The 18334-nt window shown below is 39.3% G+C and overlaps 1 protein-coding gene across 3 annotated transcripts in view; it reads right to left on the bottom strand.

The window, feature by feature from the left end:
* LOC120718938 (metabotropic glutamate receptor 4-like) overlaps positions 1-18334 on the bottom strand; it is a 191021-nt gene that overhangs the window by 131981 nt on the left and 40706 nt on the right. For all 3 annotated transcript variants that reach the window (XM_040007702.1, XM_040007700.1, XM_040007701.1), the window contains one exon: positions 5143-6150. In XM_040007702.1, the coding sequence (XP_039863636.1) occupies positions 5143-5676 (534 nt within the window). In that variant the 5' untranslated portion in view covers positions 5677-6150. The remainder of the gene's footprint in view (positions 1-5142; positions 6151-18334) is intronic.

The following is an 18334-nucleotide window of genomic DNA, read 5'->3' as shown; positions in this document are numbered from 1 at the left end:
CCTCTGCTCTCTTCCTTCCATCTGTCTCCACTGTTCCAAACTCACATCTCCACCATGGAAAGTACTCCAGACTGACTGTGCTTGCTTGTACCTAATTTAGAGAGCTGCTGTGCGGAAGTTGCCCAAGCTTCCCCCTCTTTGTCTAAAAGCTTATGATTGTCTCAGCAAGTCAGCTTCTATACCTGAAACAAGGTGCATGCTCCTGCAGTTTCTGACTGCAGCAACTATATTCCTCAAGCCAGTCAGTGGGGCTGTTTTTCATGATGTATAAGAGATACAATCAAAAGCCTGGGGCTTTAATTACACACAGTCTGTCTTGAGTATCATAAGCAACCAACCACTAATTATTTTCAAGTGCTGGTGCACTTTGCTCCTGCTTATATGGTAATATAAAGACCCGACAGATGAAAACACACCAAGAGCTAGACCCAGTGATGAGGGAATGAATAGAGAGAGCTTTCAACCCCAATCCCTGGGCGTAAATTACGTAACAATATAGTAAAATATTCATGGAGCACCATGGGGACGGAATCCTGGCTGCTCTGAAGTGCTGAGCAAACACTACACCCTCAGCCACTCCTCCACTAAGGAGGATAAGGAAAAACCCATAAGCAACGAGCTGAGAAACAATTGCAGTGATCAAGATTGCAAGCAGCACCGGTTCCAATATGTTGAGTCTGCATTCTTTCATTTGTGTGCCCTGTCAATCAAATTATTAGGAGAACGCGATGAAATAACTTGAGTTACACATAAAGCCGAAAGTAGCTTCTGAAATGATCACTCATACACCAATGTACACGCTGTACTGGAGGTCAAAGGGACTCATCAGCATCATCATTCAGCTTCAGCCCAACATCTCAGGTGAACATAAAAGAAATAAGCTGAAAGAAGCTACACCGAGTGTTTGAAGTCAGCAGAAATGGTGATGTGGAACCTTCCTTACCACACAAAGGTGCCCCACTTGTATTTTTATGTGACGTTAATGATGGAGAAAACAGTCTGAATGTGACGAGCAGTGCTGTGCGAAAGTACTACGTTAGCTTTACTTACCAGTAGTCTATATCCTTAAAGGAAGAAAGAGAGTGGCTTCCGATGGACCTCAATAACTTTTACACCCTGATTTTCAACAGTTTAAAACACAAATAGTATTTGTTCGAAAAAGCTATGATGAAAGTTTATAGTTGCAGGTTTTTAATAGAACAACCAGCCTATGGCATACATACATGTTGCTACATGTTACATACATACTGTTTCTGCACCTGTTTTTATTTTTTAACTACAATCCCACAAACTGAATTGTCCACATCTGCCTTAATTAATTATTGCCTGCATGTCCCACACAATGCCTTTGAACAACTTTCGGGCAATGAGATTATTTTTTAGGGGTTTTCTTTTCCACTGGCACTATGAGAACATGAAAACCAATGTTTCTTAAATTGCTCTACTTTGCCTTTAATCTTGTTTTAGCCACAGTAGTAGTACCTTGGAGCAAGTATCAATTTTAGATACTATACATTTGTATTATTTACGCAGACAAATATGCTAAAATTCAGATCAACTGTTTTATTATACTATAACTTGCTTTATTTAGCTAACCATCAGTTAACAGAGGAATCAAGTAATATACTGCAGGGAAGTATTAAAGAGGATGGTGGATATGATGGAGTAAAATAGGAACATCCTGCTAAAATCATTTAAGTATTAAACACAAACATTGTTTAATACTTATATATAAGTATTAAACAGAGAGAGAGAGAGAGAGAGAGAGAAAGAGAGACATATGCAAAACCATTTTGTGATCTGGTGTAGTGTTAATATTTTTCAAAATATTAAACCCTGTGTTATTTTTTTTCACCTGGGGCCACTTCTGGGCCCCCTACAAATCACATTTCCATGGCTTCCTGTTTCTCTATCAGTGTGATTCATGAAAATTTGTTCCGCCTGTCAAGTACAAAATAGAAGATGATTAAAGGCTTTTAAGTCTTCCCAGTTCTCTACAATATATATTTGAAATGCTATACACAGGAATATATTTAACAAAAAACTTTAAGAAGCTTTGCCACTATTATTGAAAGAAACTTTTCTTTTTTTTTAAATTTGCAGCTCCTATAAAGCATTTGGTGGGGGGATAAGCATCATCAAAGACAGAAACACAACCCAAGGGGAAAACCATATTTACCTGTTGTTTCTGTTATATATATATATATATTTATATATATATATTTCTAATTTAGTCACACTGATCAGTGCCTATTTTCCAGACTGTCTTTCAGTGTGCTTAACTATCTGCCATATTTAAGGTAAATACAAAAATAATAATAATAGTAATAATTGTCCCTATAATTGATCAGAGATGATCCAACATGTAAAAGGATTACAAACAAATCAAATCAATCAATTCGTTACTTATCTGCACTCTGTTTCCTTTTCTATGAAGTAACAGCCCTATGATCAGCCTGTTTACTTCCCATGTTTTTTGTTTTTTTTAAATAAAGCAGGAAATGCAGTGATAGAACACCTCCTTGTTTTTTTGCCCGTTAGTCGATGACTATTGAAGGCTGACGCATTCACATGTGTTCCATTACCTAAAAGCTTTCTCTCTTCCCATTTGGTTCTACTGCCATAACAGAGAGCTGCACTAGAGTAGGTCATGGTAATTCAGCGTCAGCACTGTGATATACATAACATGCTCAGCTAATAGCTGCTCCCAATACCTCACATTACATGCACCATGTCAAGGACAGACTGGAGATTCTAGGAATGCACATAAAAGTGGATTTGGCCATTCAGTGCTTGTGTGAGCATTTAAAGATAATTTCCTTGTGTAGGAAAATACAGTAAAATACAATATACAAACTCTGTAATATGTCCACTGCTCTGTTTCCAGCTGCCTTTGTTATAGACATGTTTGTCTTTTTCAAATATCAAAGTGTATGTCTTATTATCTTTGCAATGATTTTTCTGTAAAAAGGTTGTTTTTATCAGCCATCTCTTGAAATATTGTATAGTGTTTGCTACTTGAAGTGCACTAGCAGCATTCTGTAGTGTTCTCCTCTGCCCCTTAGAGGGATTTGCCAAGTCATTCTCAAGGCCCTGTCAAGGAGGCTGTTCGAGCCCACTGGGCAGATACCTTTAAGGCCATTGTCCGTCAAAAAGGATTGCTGCTTATTCTGGCTTAAGCCTCTAGGGTAAATAATTTGTCCACCCCAGCCCATCCAAGACCTATCAAAAATATGAGTTGCACTACACTCAGAGGAAACTCTTTGCCCAAGAACACTGTGTTTTGGATGGTGCAGCTCTATGCCCTTTAGAGGAGGAAAAAAGGAAAAGGCAAAATAATTTATTCCCACAACAGGATTTGGCATGCAATTTGGAACACACAACATCTCACTGGCAAACTCCTGTCCAAACACAAGCTTGCCAATTAGCTGTGTGAAGACGTCTCACAAGCCTGTGAGTGGACAGGCCCTCCTCTGGCAGTTCGTGCGCCCTCCACAAGGAGTCCTGGCAGCCTTGTTTGGTGGGAAATTTGCTATTGGAGAGCTGTAGAGCAGCATGAGGTGCAGCAGTCATTGGAGGCTTTTTGGCCTCCCTGGATACACATCTTAGCTACGTCTTGAAAACTGTGTCTGGTGTCTTTGTGCTTGCCATCTTGCCCTCTGCATGAAGTTTAAAGGTGCATGTGTTGGTGTATTTCAGCTCTTGCTTTTCAGTGTTTGTGCTCTCTGCTAAGAAATGTCTCATAGTTGTCGTGTTTTGGCTTGAGCAGAAAGGATGATGATGAGTGCTGTGGTAACATCTCATATTGACTCAGTGCGTACAGAATGGAGTCCTGTACAGGCTGAACTGATGTTGACACATGTCGTAGGCTGTTGGGGCAGTGTACTCACCAAGCTGTGTTGACTGCTTTCCTCTGCCTTGCTGTGCAGTAACACAGTTCCTGTGTGAGCTGTGTCACCAACTTCATATTGCTCAGTGGGTACAATAATTACAAGGTTTTGTGACAGATTTTAGCATGGCACCAGAAAAAGAAGAAGAAGAAGTCACTCCAGAACTTTGGAGAATTTGGAGTCTCATTCTTTGACACCAATCAGGCTTCTTTAGGATGGAATATTGTACTATGCACCTTTCTACTCTTTCTGTTGAGACATTCGTTGACCTTGGCGGCTGGCTGGTAGAACTTAAAAGAAGTTAAATCAGTGTCACAGCAGGTGTTACTGACCTGATCTTCTTTTAACAGATAAAGTCTGTGTGAATATCACAAAGGCTATCTAAAGTATTACCTATAATTTGAACAACAGTGGAAGCTCTAACTATCTTCTCTGCTCCTCAATAGTCTCTAAAAGCTTAAAGGATAAGGAAAAGGAAAAGTAAGCCCCTCATATAGTATATGTTCAGTCCTCAGACAGTTACAATCATACAGATTGACTTGCAAATTGTTAGTCAGTGAATTCATGAATAACTAATTAGAGATCCTCACTTGTCTTCATAGACTGAGGGTTTCAATGCATAACCACTGTTTTCTCACTGCTACCAAGTCTAAAACAAAGACGCAATCCTTATGCTCATTAGTTTGGATGTCGCCTGTAGTTTGGTTTGACAGCATTAAGCAGGTATTATATAAACTTTGTCAAATATTGTTTATGTTTTGTTCTCATTCGCACATTTCACATCTGTTAACCCAAAAAAATGCAGAGTCTCATTTTATACTCTATGTCCAATAGTAGTGCAGGGAGCTCACGATGCCATGCATGGCTTCCCTGAATTAATTAGAAGAGGGCTGACTGACGACCATTGGCAAATTAATGTCATTAGTGAGCAGAATTATGGTATAATGATTAGCGCCTAGTTTTCTGGACAGTAGGAAAATGTTTGAAACTGATGTCAGTTAGACTTGTGAAGAAAAGACAGATAGGAAAGCAGGAGGAACATGGCCTAGGAGAGGTTGTGTTTACTTTTTTATACTATATTTACAGGGTGGTGATGCTGATGTGGTGTAATATTGGTTATACTGTTTTTCATTGAAAGTTTAGTGAAGTTTGCTGCACAGGATATGTTTTTGAGGTGTTCCATGTAAAAAGCACTTTCCAAACATGATTAGAAAAAGGAAAATAGGAAGTATATACTGAAGAGCAAACTGACCTTGAAGAGACGCAAAATGTTGGCTACCATGATTGACACGGAGCTGGCAGATGCACCAATTACTCCCACCACTCTCTCGGGCTTAGTGATGATGGGCGGCCCTCCGCTGAGACATTTGACATCAGTTGAGTCTTTCTCAATCAGTGCCTGAACAAATGTCAGTGACTGTTCCAGAGCGTGGGTGTCCCGTGAGCAGGTGTCTAGTATGCGTGCCCCCAGAGTGATATTAGGCAGCAGCTCATTGTCATTATTGATACGATCCAGGGCAAATAACATGGCCTCCAGCCTATGGATTCCTTTCTCCTTCTTCAGCTCTCCACAAGCTTTGCCGTCATTTCCTCTCGCGTGCACCGGAAACAGCCCGCCTAGGGATATGTCCCCATCAATGCGTATTGAGTTTAGGTGTGTATGGCCCGGCATTTTCGGTTTGGCAGCCAAGGAGATCAAGACATAACAAGCCAGCAGCAACACCCAGCAGCAGACACCTTTGTGGCAGCCAATCCATGCTCTCTCAAAGCCTCTTTGCAGAGTCATAATGAAAGGCTAAATCCGCATCCAAATACAAATTCAAGTCCTTTGAAAATGAAAGAGGTGTGCACACATATACCCACACACACATACAAATGTCCTGAAGGTTTAGCCGCAATATTTTTCAGAGCACAGTTGTCTTCAGAAGTCTCTTCTCATGGTTTCTAGCTCTGCAACAAATTCGCTAATACTAATTATGCAGCTGTGCTCTCTTTATCTCTTACCCTTTCTTCTTTCCTCTTTGTGTTTCACTCACTTTTCCTGCACCTTAGAGTTGTGGATACATGCAGTAACTAAACAGTACAGAGTGTTCTGAGGTGGAGTCCACAGAGAGCAGCTCTCATAAGGCAAGAACAAAGGTGGGAAGCTTGCCTCTCTTCTCTGGTTCTCCAGAATCACTCAGGTGCATTTAGCTTTCCTCTTGGTGTGTCAAACAGGCAGAAAGTTACAAGGCCAGCCAGTGGGCTCCACAGTGGGTGCCTGCAAAGAGAGAGAAGAGGTGTCAGAGGCCCTGAAGAAAAGAGCAGGAAAAGCCACTTTTGGAAATAAAAGGAAATGAAAGATGGAATGGAATCTCAGTCATTAAATTTCAATAAAGATGGCTTTATGCAGGGTTTGGCCTTTTATTAGTGTCAGTCAATGTTAAGGTTTTCTCTTTGTAGAATCTCCTAGAAAAGGCACACTTTATGGTTAGTGTGTGTTAGAGAAGCTGCAATGTCACGCACGCTTTTTTAATTGACATCATATTCAAAGGGGCACATAATGCTAGCTTTGGACAGCCAAAGCTCTAGTCTAGTTTGTAGATTCTTAGATTCAAGCAGAAATAATACCAGAACCCAGCACTATACACAGGAAATCTATTCTGTGTTGCACCCATGCCTCAACTGCTTTCAGAGTACTGCAATGAATTATTTCTATGTGCCTTGAGCATAACTGATTTGCTCCTGGTTGGCAGTGTTCCATAGGCTTTATAACGGCACACTGCTCTCTTCATGTAGATCGTCTCCAGAGCGTTATACCAAAGGTTATGAAACACGCTAGCAAATTAAGAGCACATGATTCTGAAAATCAAAAACCACATTCTTTGACTTGTGAACTTATTCACTCTTTGCACATCTTATCCCTCATAGCCTTTCCAATCCTTTGTATCAGCTGTACTCTATTTATATATGTGTGTATGTTTGTGTCTGTGTGTGTCCTTGTATATTCTTTCAAAGACAACTGGCTTCCTCCACAGCGCCAGACTAATAGAGCAATGGATCTGGACACAGTGGGAGAAGCCTGCAGTTGTCCCTCTCTCTCAATTGACCATCACACACACACACATATCTGTCAGACTTTCCTTCATGCTGGTTTTGTATGCTAACATACAGCCCCCTGCTGTGTTTCAGCCTGTAACAGAGGACACAAAGGGCAAAAATTCTCTTAGGATCACAAAGTTGCGCTACAATGCACCAGCTGTCAGACCATCACTTCCGATTGGTGATATCTGAAGTTATTTTAATGCAAATGGAAGTGTAGTGTAGTAACAGCTGTTTTTTATTTTAACATTTTTCTCTAATTTTGCAAAAAAAATTGGCTAGCTGTCTCAGAAGTGGAGGGGTCAAGAGATTTGCTGTGTATCGTGAATTATAGACAGCCTTGTTTGTGCTCGTCGCATGTTTGTGTTGCTTTCTTTTACTTTAGACTTCATATCAAATTATAAAGATACAGCGCTAACGCTGAACAGTGGCCTATCTTGTTCTGCCTCTCCCATCCTGCTGGGAACCAAAAGGAGATATTTATATCATTCTGCACAGATCATCCTTCTAAAACATAGCATTCATAATGGATGAAAGCCTACCAGTCACTGCAAAACATCCCATTCTGGGGGAAAGCCTCGAAGAGAAGGCAGAGGGAAAGGTAGCTACATGGGTTTAAATATGAAAAGAGTTGAAAATAGACAAATAGGTGGAAAAGTAACCTGACAAACAGTTTAAAATGGGGGTAAGGATAATGATGATGGAGTAATGCCTGCTTTTTCACCACTATTAACATGCATATTTTGCACATTTTTATCACCTTTTTATCAGCCATATCAATATATTAATATCAAGTTTTCTTCCACATTCTTTTATGTCTGTATTTGGGTCTACTATTCACAATTCATACAGTCTGCTTCGACACACTGTGACAGAACGAGCTGACCATGTTGGACACAGACTTTCAAAATAAAACAGGAAACAGCATGGAACGACATAGACATGATAGCGCAAGCTTGACAACATGAACAAGAAGACAAGAAACATGACAGACTAACACAGAAGAGTGAAACATAGCTAGACTTAACTTAAGGCAACCAAATGATAATCCTATTACTCAACATATTTCAAGGAATAACTTAAGAACTCAAAATATAAACTGGAAACGCTGGGTCAGAGACCCATGATCGTGACAATTTTTAAAAGATTTTAAGCATTGGTGGCCCAAAATTCAACAACTGTATTTATCTTTGTTATATTGTAAAACAAAATTCCATGTACCACCCCATAAAGTGGGGACAAAAGCTCCAGGCTGGGAACTTCTTATTTTAAATCAGCCCATCCAATTATCATTTTGATTACACACTAAGCAGCCACAATCAAGATAATTACAGTGCACCTCTCCACAAAACAACCAGATAAATGCCTTGAGAGCTGGACAATACTCTGGTAATTGAGTCACATTCTAAGAATAAGCCTTGAGATGTGAAGATGAAGTCCTGCCTACCTCTCAAGATCTTTTTAGAAGAGGTGGACAGCAGTACCTTCACTGTCATCACTCTGGAACACGGCATACACAGTGGCAGCTTTACCAGATGTTTAGTCACAAGGCCCAGATGGGCAGAGCAGACAAACATCAGCTGTCTGCTCAGAGTATGAGTTGGGGGTAAAATGCAGAATCCACATAGCGACTGTCTCCCCTCGCTGCTATGAGGAGGAGCTGTGGTTTCCTCTGCACTCAACCAGAGTCCCCTGCTGCTGTAAGCATTACCACACTGACAGCTGACAGGGCTAAGGTTTTACTCCAGTAAAAGTTTCACTTAAATGGAATTACACATTTCTATGGACTAATTTGTAGACAATATTTACTGAAGTGTGTCTCCAATTCAAAAGACAATGAAGCTTTGTGAAATGTGCAATGTACTGTGCAGAAGCCACCCCTCATTTCTTTATATTTTGCTAGGAAAATGGGAAATGGGTGCAGTGTTTTATTGAAATGTGCAAACATACCTGGAAATACAGGGTTTGTTCAATTCTAACAAGTTTGAAAGTTAGTACTTGGTATGATCACCTTTATTCTTCAGCACAGCCTGAAACCTCTTTGGCAGGCTTGTAATTTCTTCAGGAATAGTTCCCTAAGCTTCTTGAAGGACATTCAAAGCTCTTCTTTGAATGTTGGCTGCCTTTTGTTTCAATCTCTGTCAAGATGATCCCACGCTGTTTCAACAATGTTAAGGTTTGGACTCTGGGGAGGCCAGTCCATGACTGACAGCGTTACACTATTTGCTTTTCTATCCAGGTATGCTCTTACTGCACTGACAATGTGTTCAGGAATATTTTCATCCTGACAAATGAAACTGTTGACAGTCCGACACTTTCCACTGGTACTGCTTGACCGAAATCTAACTTTTCTGCACTCATAATTCCATCACTTCTGACATGATGCACAACACCACCAAATGAAATGCAGCCCCAAACCATGACAGAGTCGCCACTGTGTTTTACTCACTGCTGTACTCCTCTATACACACTTACAATGATCTGAAGAAAAAATGTAATTATTTTTAGTAATTTTAGTGCAGTTGATGTTTTGTATGGCTTACTTCAATTTAATCTGCCTGTTTCACTTCCTTAAGACTGGACTCTTGTTAGCCACCGTTCCTCTGAGACCATTTCTTTTGAGACCATTTCTGATGATAGATGGATCAACTGAAGAGCCAAATGCATCTCTCAGCTCATGTGGCAGGTCATTGCTGGATTTTCTTTTTCCTGATTCTTAAGAACATGACTGTCAGATACTGTTTATCTGTTGTAGATAGTTATTTTTTGACCTACAACTTCTTTCTTTTCTCCTTCCCGTAGCTAGTTACCTCAAACCTTTTAAGAAGACAGTGACCACCATGCCAAAATATGCCAAGCTTTTATCCAATAGCTCTTTAGGAATCATCTTGTTGGTGCAAAAATACTGTTTTTGCCATTTCAGCTAAAGAAATGGAAATAAATTACAGGCTGCCAGTAAGATCAGGATCACTTTAATAAATAAAAGAAAGTCTGGTTCATAGAATCAAAGAATAATGAAATGAGGGGTAACTCAAGACTATTGCACATTATTATAAATAAAGCAATAATTTTAAAACAATTTAAACCCTAACTTCCAAAGTTTTATTGTTTTTAAATTGGCTTAAGGGTAAGTAAAGGTAATGGAAAGGGTTATCATTTTTTGTTTTCAAGTCATTTCGTTTTCAAGTCATTACAAAATTATAGATTTTGGCTGCCATCAAATGACACTTAGGACTATTTGATGATGTCACATATTTATTTATTTATTTAGTTATTAGTGGTTGAATTTTACTGACATTTGTTATGCAGCAAATGTCGGGGAACTGAGTTGCTCTTGATTTAAGTAATGAAGAGCTGCAAAAGGATTAAATACTAAAACGGAGGGACTCATATACACTGTCTCAGAAATAGTTTGGAAAAGTACAAATGGCCAAACGATCAAAGATTGTCAACAGCAATTCAAAATTTTGAATCAGCCGTTGGCTACTTGCCAGCCACGACAAAGCCAGACTGACAAGCAAACTCCCACTGAGCCAGACTGTTTGAGGAAGCACAGCCAAATCAGCAAATGCCTTGCTATAAAAAGATCTTTGTTTGTCTAATTTTTAAACCAAGTCTGGCATTAGCCGTAGTTTGAGTTTCACTTCGCACTTTATACACGAAAAAGACATCACCGGGATTATAACAGCCACACACAACCGCACCTTCCCACCCCGAAACCACATTCACAGTTAAAATGCAGCTTTCAAATCGTGTGAATAACATTTCAGCTATTCATAATAGCTGAAAAACCACTGCCGCTGGTGAACCTGTCACATGTCTTGAGTTTGTGTTGCATGGCCTTTTTATTAAATAATGATCTCCAGTTTTACTATTGTTCAGCTTCTTTGAACATCCTGTAAAGCTCAAAAGAAATGCAGCGAGACACAGGCTCAATTTTGCATTCAGTTGTAACTGCGAAGCCTCACAAAAACATGCAACCTGCTAATAGGTCTGTCAAAGCTGTACTGGGCACTGCCTGACAGTGATATCCTAATCCAACGTGGAACTGCTGTTTTGGCCGTTATGCTTCAGCAGAGGAGATACTTAGGCCCAAAAGACCAATATGATCACAGCCGAGAGTAGCGATAAAGTCCTCAGAATGGAGAACGTCACACTCTCTGCATGTCTGTGGGTTGGTTTGCTCAAAGTGTTTTTTTCGAGCCCTTTGTTTATACCTATTTACATCATCTCAACTGTGTTTTTTACAGTAATGTTTTTCAACTGTGCATATAAATGTGGCTGCTTGAGAAGGATTGTTTTCACATTTTCGCTGGTGACAAATGTTATCACTTGCTCGCTTATTTTCAGAGGCAACATTTTTACACTAGAAGTGATTAAAGTCCTTCCTCTTTGAACCACAAATTATAAGGAGCTGGTTGGGATGGATGGAAGACATATAAAGCCCAAAGACTTTGAGAATCATGTCTATAAGTTGGCTCTAGAGTTACATCTGTGATTTTTTTTTAGGCACTATTGTTAAGGTTACATCTACTATATTGAACTACACCACAATCTTATTCTACTCCTACCAAAGGGCTGCTAGTACCAAAGCGCAATTATAATTTCAAATAATGTTGGATATTAGCCTGGACTATTTGACGCATACGTTTGGTACAAAACAATTTTTGCAACTTCCTAGGTACATATTCGAAAGCTTTCCTCTTTTACAAAACATAATCTGTTCCACCTTATGTTTCCTTCAAAACATGTAGGAATTTAGCTTCTTGCGACAAAGCGTTTGAAAGCTGTTTTTAGGTTTTTAATCGTCTTTTCAACAGGAGTCCATTAGAGGAGAGAATTTCTTTAGCTCTCTCTCTTCCTCACTCTTTTATGACACTAACATTTTCTACATTAGTTTCTGCTGAAAAACTGTACAAAATAAACATGAGCCTAATGGTTATTGACGTCAGCCTCTAATACCTATTGTTTTTTGACAATAAAGGCACTGGCAGAAAAACAGCCTCTGCTTTTGCAGAGCAGAGTAAAAACTGATCTTCTAAAAACAAAATCTCATTAGTTATGGTTTTCATGATGAAACTAGTTTATTTACACCTCAATCTATGATAAGAGGCGCATGTTAGGACTTGTTAAATAGTCTCATAAAAAAAAGAAAATTGATTGTATTGTCTTGTGCTGAGTTTACTTCTTTGTGCCATTTTACTCTTGCACAAAAATACTCAGTATCCCCTTGTTAAAAGCTGCTATACACAGTAAATAAAGTTGTTCTGTTCTTTTCTTTTCAGAACCTAAAAATACGTGTATCGTGTCCACGTGTTTAGATTTTATAAATTGTGACTCTGAGAAGGAGCCGACACTGACTCAAATTGTGGCCATTGGGCATTATGGGTTTTAATACCTTAATTGTCTTTCTTCTCACGCAGTATCCCCGCTTGACTCCCCACCCCCCTAACTCTGCTTCACAGTTTGAAAACCTCTGTGCAAGATGATGGGACAGATAGAGCATAACTAGTTTCCTAGTAAGAGTACAGAATAACCTTTGTGGAAAATGTTACACAAATCTCTACAGGTGCATCATAATTTGAATAAGTGTCACATTAATTCAGAGTGAAATGTTCCCTGGAAGATGAGTCATTGAAGGAAGAAGACAAAAACAAGGGTACAAGAGTGCAGGGCCATAGAAAGTGCTTGAAAGAACTAGAAAGCAGAGGGAAGCAAGCACGAAGCTTCATTACATGCATAGTAACTTTATATAGTAGGCTATCTGCATTCATTCCCTCTTTATAACAGACATCAGACACCCACCTCAAAGCTAATTCCTCTTTGCTCCACTACCTCCTTACCCCTCTCCAGGGTACTGTCCATTAGCTCACTCCAACAGAGCTGGAGATTCACCGATTCACGCTCGCTCATTAACACTTTCTCCATGCAATATGCAGATTCCATTAATAAACAGTCTATGTTGCTGTCCTGGGGTAAAAGGGAAGATGTGGAGATCTGTGGAGAATATCTAACAGGAAAAATGCAGAACGGGACACAACAATTCTTTAAAGAGGTCATAGTTGGATAATAATGAGGTTTAAGATTCGCAGGTCTGTTTCTTTCCTGTTTCTACTGCACTGATCTGGCAAAATAGCATCTTTGTTATGAAAATGTTGTGATTTATTTATTTATACATTTACACATCAGTGCAGACTGCATGTAGACACTCACACACAAAAAAATCTCTGGTCTGGTCTGAAAATAGTGAGTAATATCCTTCTCTCAGCTAGAACCTCTTTGCTGTCTCTGAAAATCAAGACGATCCCTGAAGAGAATCCCCGAATTAAACTGTTTGTCAGTTGTAGCACTGCAGTAGTTAAATACCCTTTATACTTAAATGGGTTACAAGATGCAATTTCTCGTACATGTCATTTTAAGCCATGTCATGTATGTAAAATCTGAATTATTCATGACCAAATTCTTCAAAGCTCAACACACACACGTACACACGAGCAATTAATCCTGGCGGGATTGTAGTCGTATAGAAATGATAAGACTTTGTCCTTGTGTTTCAGTTATATCTAATTCAAAACAGATTTTTCTTCAAGAGAAGGAAAGATAAGAAATGCGTGTATAAGAGCCAGCTGAGGCTTTGTGTGTGTCCCATTTTGCTTGAACTAATTTTTCATGACACGCTGCAGTTTACAACATCAACAGACAAAAAGCAGCCTTTGAGCTTTCCTGTTGAGGAGCTAAGCGCGGTATTTTGTAAGTGCTTGAGTCAGAATGTCCTTAATGTGCTAAACGAGACAGACAGAAGGACTGGACAGTATGAAGATTTAACTGCAGCTTAACTCGATTTACTCAAAACAAGGGTGCAGACACTCAAATAGCAACTCGCAAAGCAATCTATAAAATCACTGCGCTATAATGCATCCCACTTCAAAAGTGATCTTTAACCAAGTGAGAATGAGCACAAGTGATTGAACTTATAGATAAGGAAAGCTGTGACACTTGTGCTGCAGATCAATGCACTATTCATTCAGGGCGAGATGAATAAGAGACAGAAAAAAAGCTAAATTTGAAATATATTGTTCTCAGTAAGGACTCAGTCTAAGCCTTTTTGGTAGTTAGTACATTAACATTCTTTCTCCTGCCCAAAGTGGAAATTAGATGACAGCGAAAAAGCTAAAAACTAAGCTAACCGGCCAATTTCTTTTTGTCTTGATAACAAAATGAAACATTTCTTGTGTCTGCTACATAGTAATCAAATGAAGGAAGACTCTGGCAGCTGCCATGTTAAGCGCTGTCTGAATCCAATAAATCTCTCCCCAAGAGCAGCACCCTAATAGTCAAGTAATAGCTGGCTAACAGAGCTGAGCACATTTCAGAGTGTGCAGACGAGAGAGTTTTGTCACCAAAAGCAAATGCTCCAAATGTACCTCCTTCTGTGGCAACAATAGGAGGGCAAAGACGTATTTGTGAAGAATCACATATTTCAAATCACACATTGAGCTTCTAAGTATAGCCTGGGTTTATCTGCGCTCCCGGAGACAGAAGCTATGAATACTGCATCCCTCTGCTTGCTGCCACCCTGTCAAAGAGGGTTTCAATGTTGAGGCATGCTTGAATGGTTAAAGTGGAATTTTTATCATGAGAACACCAGTCACTTCTCCTGTGCATTTCTTTACATACAGGCGTGGGATGCAGAGGGGAGCTGACTGTTCCAGGGGGACTCAAAGGCAACATCATAGTTGAAAAAGATAAAGGATAAACAAAAGCATTTTAAGCTCTCTGAAATTTTTACAGCCAAAAGTTATGTATGATCCATCAGGTGAAAGTCACAGTTAAAATGAGGTTTCAGTGTTCAACGGGGGAATCAGGACAGGAGGCTGTTGGCTTACTGCTTTTTTCCTTCAGCTGTTAGAACCTTGTCATTTGTGCTGTATTCTTTAAACCAAGGTTGTCCTTGTAATTCCTGGTTTAAAAAGACACAAGCAAACAGAGCTTCACCCATTCAACAAGGAACAGCTCTGCATCCCTGCCATGATTTCACTGTGGAACACCTGGACCCCATTTTCACTGGCGCTGCTGTGGTGGAAATAATCTTGCATCACTTTCTGATATATGATTTATTTGAGGAAATGTAGGATGAACTCCAAACCTAACTGGCACAATTATGCTTCGTGCCAGATGGGTGTGGTTTCCACACCATTTACGTTTGGCTCTAAAAATGGCACAGGCTGCATGTGACAGGATGGAACATTGGCTTGTGTGCTGCAACATATTCCATGTGAAGCAAACAATGGCAGACACTAAAATGTAGTAAATACATTTATTCCACTCCTTGAATATATGCCAACATTTGGAGACTGCATTGTAAGACTTAAATACCTCATATTTATGATAGCAACCTAATACTTCATGCAACCTCTTTGCTTTAAGAAGTGCTCTCAGTGCTTTGGCCAAATAACCTGAGATTTTAATGATTTTTCTGGCTCAATGGCATTCAGTGTAATATCTGGCACTTGTAGTCTATGTAGCTCTCTAACTCTGTCACTGCACAGTGTGTGGGATGCTAGCAAGGCCAAATAGACTACACCCTGACTGATTTGAATAAGTGTCAGCAGGTCACAGTAGCACAACCGTAATAACACATTTTCCCCAGTGTGCAGAACAACGTATTGATGCTCTGGTTTGATTTGTCCTCAGTGGAGGAACCTCGGCTGAACTGTCATGAATTTTAATTTCTGGCTTTGTACTGTGGTTTAAAGTTTTACTGTTTCCTTTTCACAAACAACTGGCTTTTATGGATGTAATTGATTTTTTTAAGTGTTATAGTTTCATCTGAAATGCTTGCTGTGTTTTGTAACCTATGCAGTTTTGTCCTCGAATATTCTGTTTGCTGTTTGTTTTTGTTTACTTTTATTTTTTATAAAAAACAAACAAAAAACAAGTAATGTGTTGAAGGTGTCAGTGGGCCATGCCATCATGAAATATGAACTCATTTATAGTAATATGTATTAACCTGCCTATTGGATTTAAATGCTTATAAACTGAGGATGCCAGAAAACCATTCAGGTTAATTCCCGCCCACTTTAACACCTGAATACTTCCTTGTTAAACAGCAATTTTCAGTTTTGCATTTACATCATTATTACTATTATAATCATTCTATGAATTATAAAAACGTGGGCTTTAGAGGGACTTCTATGCTGTTTTTGTTATGTTTGGAAAGACCCAGGTTAGCTGTTTCCCTCTCATGCTTATCTTTATGATAAAGGTAATAATTTAAATACAAAGATATAGCAGCTATACCAGCTCTGTCTATCACATCTCAGCAGTAAATAACCTCAAAAAAATTGTAAAAAGCTCCCTTAGCTACAGACAGCAACCCAAGCGCTCTTTCACTAACTTGGTTACCATTTGTGCTAAAGACAAAATTGGTTTCAGAAAGATATTTGGTGTATCACAGTAGCACAAAGCATTCACAAAATATCAGCCCCACATACCAATTACCACGAGCGCTTTCTCTACCTTAACTCTGCTACCTTAACTCCTTGACCGTTTCATTTTGGGCTGGAGAGAAAATTCCCTAGAAAAACTCTGGTATGCACGGCCCTGCCTTTTGTATGCCTACTATCCCACACATCCACCTTCAACTTCGAAGAGTCAGTAAGTGCTGGAACAAGAATACAATCCATGCAACACGGCTGTAATGAAAATAAAGAAGTTGTGTTTATATCACTGCGTATTTCTTCTAATATAATTTCCTTTAGTCAGGCTTCTGCAGACGTGATTCTTAGAGAATGCGCACGATTAGTTGCAGCACACTAACTCCACTGTGTGTTGGACAATCTTTGATGTTGGACTTTTGGCACATCAGGCTACATACTTGTTGACACTCCTGAAGGGTCCCTATCATTAAAAACCATATACCCTCTTAGGTACACTCTCTTCCTCACGCTGTCATTTTTACTTTTTAGTGGCATTATTACTAAAAAAAGAAGAAGAAAAGAAGAAGAAGAAGCAAAGCCCAGTTTGTTTAATGCTATTTGCCAACACTGAAATCTCTTCTATTTTGCCATTCATCTCTTCTTAGAGGGATCTATCCAGCTTCAAAGGGTATCCCGTCAGCCTTTGGTCTGATGACACGGATTTAATCCCCAGACTAAAGATTTTATAAAAGTGATTTTTTTTTACCCTTCTCCTTGTCAGATGTGCATGCTGGGCAGCTGGAGTGTGGCTGAAAGAGCGTGTTATGATACTGCCAAGAGGAGCGGGATTGAGGATAGAATACAGGAACACAAACAGCGAATCAAAGGGTATTAGGTTGTAAGCTTTGCATCATTGGTAATTGGGTTGCCAGAGCAATTTATTAAAATCTGACACTTTTTCCCCTGTTCCAAGCAGTTTTCTGTGATATTTAACAGATGGTGTCTTGCAAACCAATAACTAGGTATAGCCAAGCTCAGATACAGGCAAATGAATATTTCAGTAGCTTGAAGAAAGTATTTGTGTATCACCCAAAAGAGACACAAACTAACTAACAAAGGAATAAGAGAAATTTTAACATTCTGTAATTGCTTAATCTGTGCTGGTATACCTATGACAATTTTCTCTTCCCTTTTTTTAATCTTAAGTGATTTGTTTGAAAGCAGTATTCAATGCTTCTAAAGGGGTATATATATATCTCAGTTTAAGCATTAAACTCTTGTTCTTGTACTATTTAAATTAGATACATTATTTCGAAATCAGTGCATTACATTTTTTTTTGCAGTTACTGTAGAGAGATTCCCAATTTTCATGAAACAGGACTGGAGATTTGCCTTGACTTGCCTTAGCTGTGAACTCAAAACCTAAAATTTGACCTTACAGCTGTTTTTAAATTCAAGGAGAGCTGAAGTCAGTCATAATGCATACATATATCTCTTAGAGCTGGTCTAACACATGGCTTTGTGACAGTTGCCCCAAGCTTTGCTACAGGGCCTGTCCACTGTGATCCTGCTGCCTTTAGAAGCCTCTGACCTGTTCTCCTACTGGGGCTGTTTGAGGACTGAAAAGTAGTGGCTCTGACTTTTGGGTGATGGGGGACCTTCTTACAGTAAGCTAAGAATTAGTAGTGAGGTACAAAGACTGGATGTGTTAAACTCCAAATGAGATGATGATGGCCTGTCCAGCTGTCCATCAATCACTCAAGTTCCAAGAGCTGAATAGCAGTATTAATTAGTAGGCAGTGTGTGTTTCTTTTTGTTTTGCCATTTTCTGCCTTTTTTATGCTAATAGAGTGGACAAAGATATGAAATATGGTAAAAGAGAAGGGCAATGAAACGCAGCAAATGGTTTACCCAGCAACAAATCGAACATTAAATCCACACTTA

Source organism: Simochromis diagramma, unplaced genomic scaffold (assembly GCF_900408965.1).
Source record: "Simochromis diagramma unplaced genomic scaffold, fSimDia1.1 OVJJ01000545.1, whole genome shotgun sequence".
NCBI lineage: Eukaryota > Metazoa > Chordata > Actinopteri > Cichliformes > Cichlidae > Simochromis > Simochromis diagramma.
The sequence above is the reverse complement of the archived record's forward strand: the minus strand, read 5'-3'. Positions and strand labels throughout refer to the sequence as shown.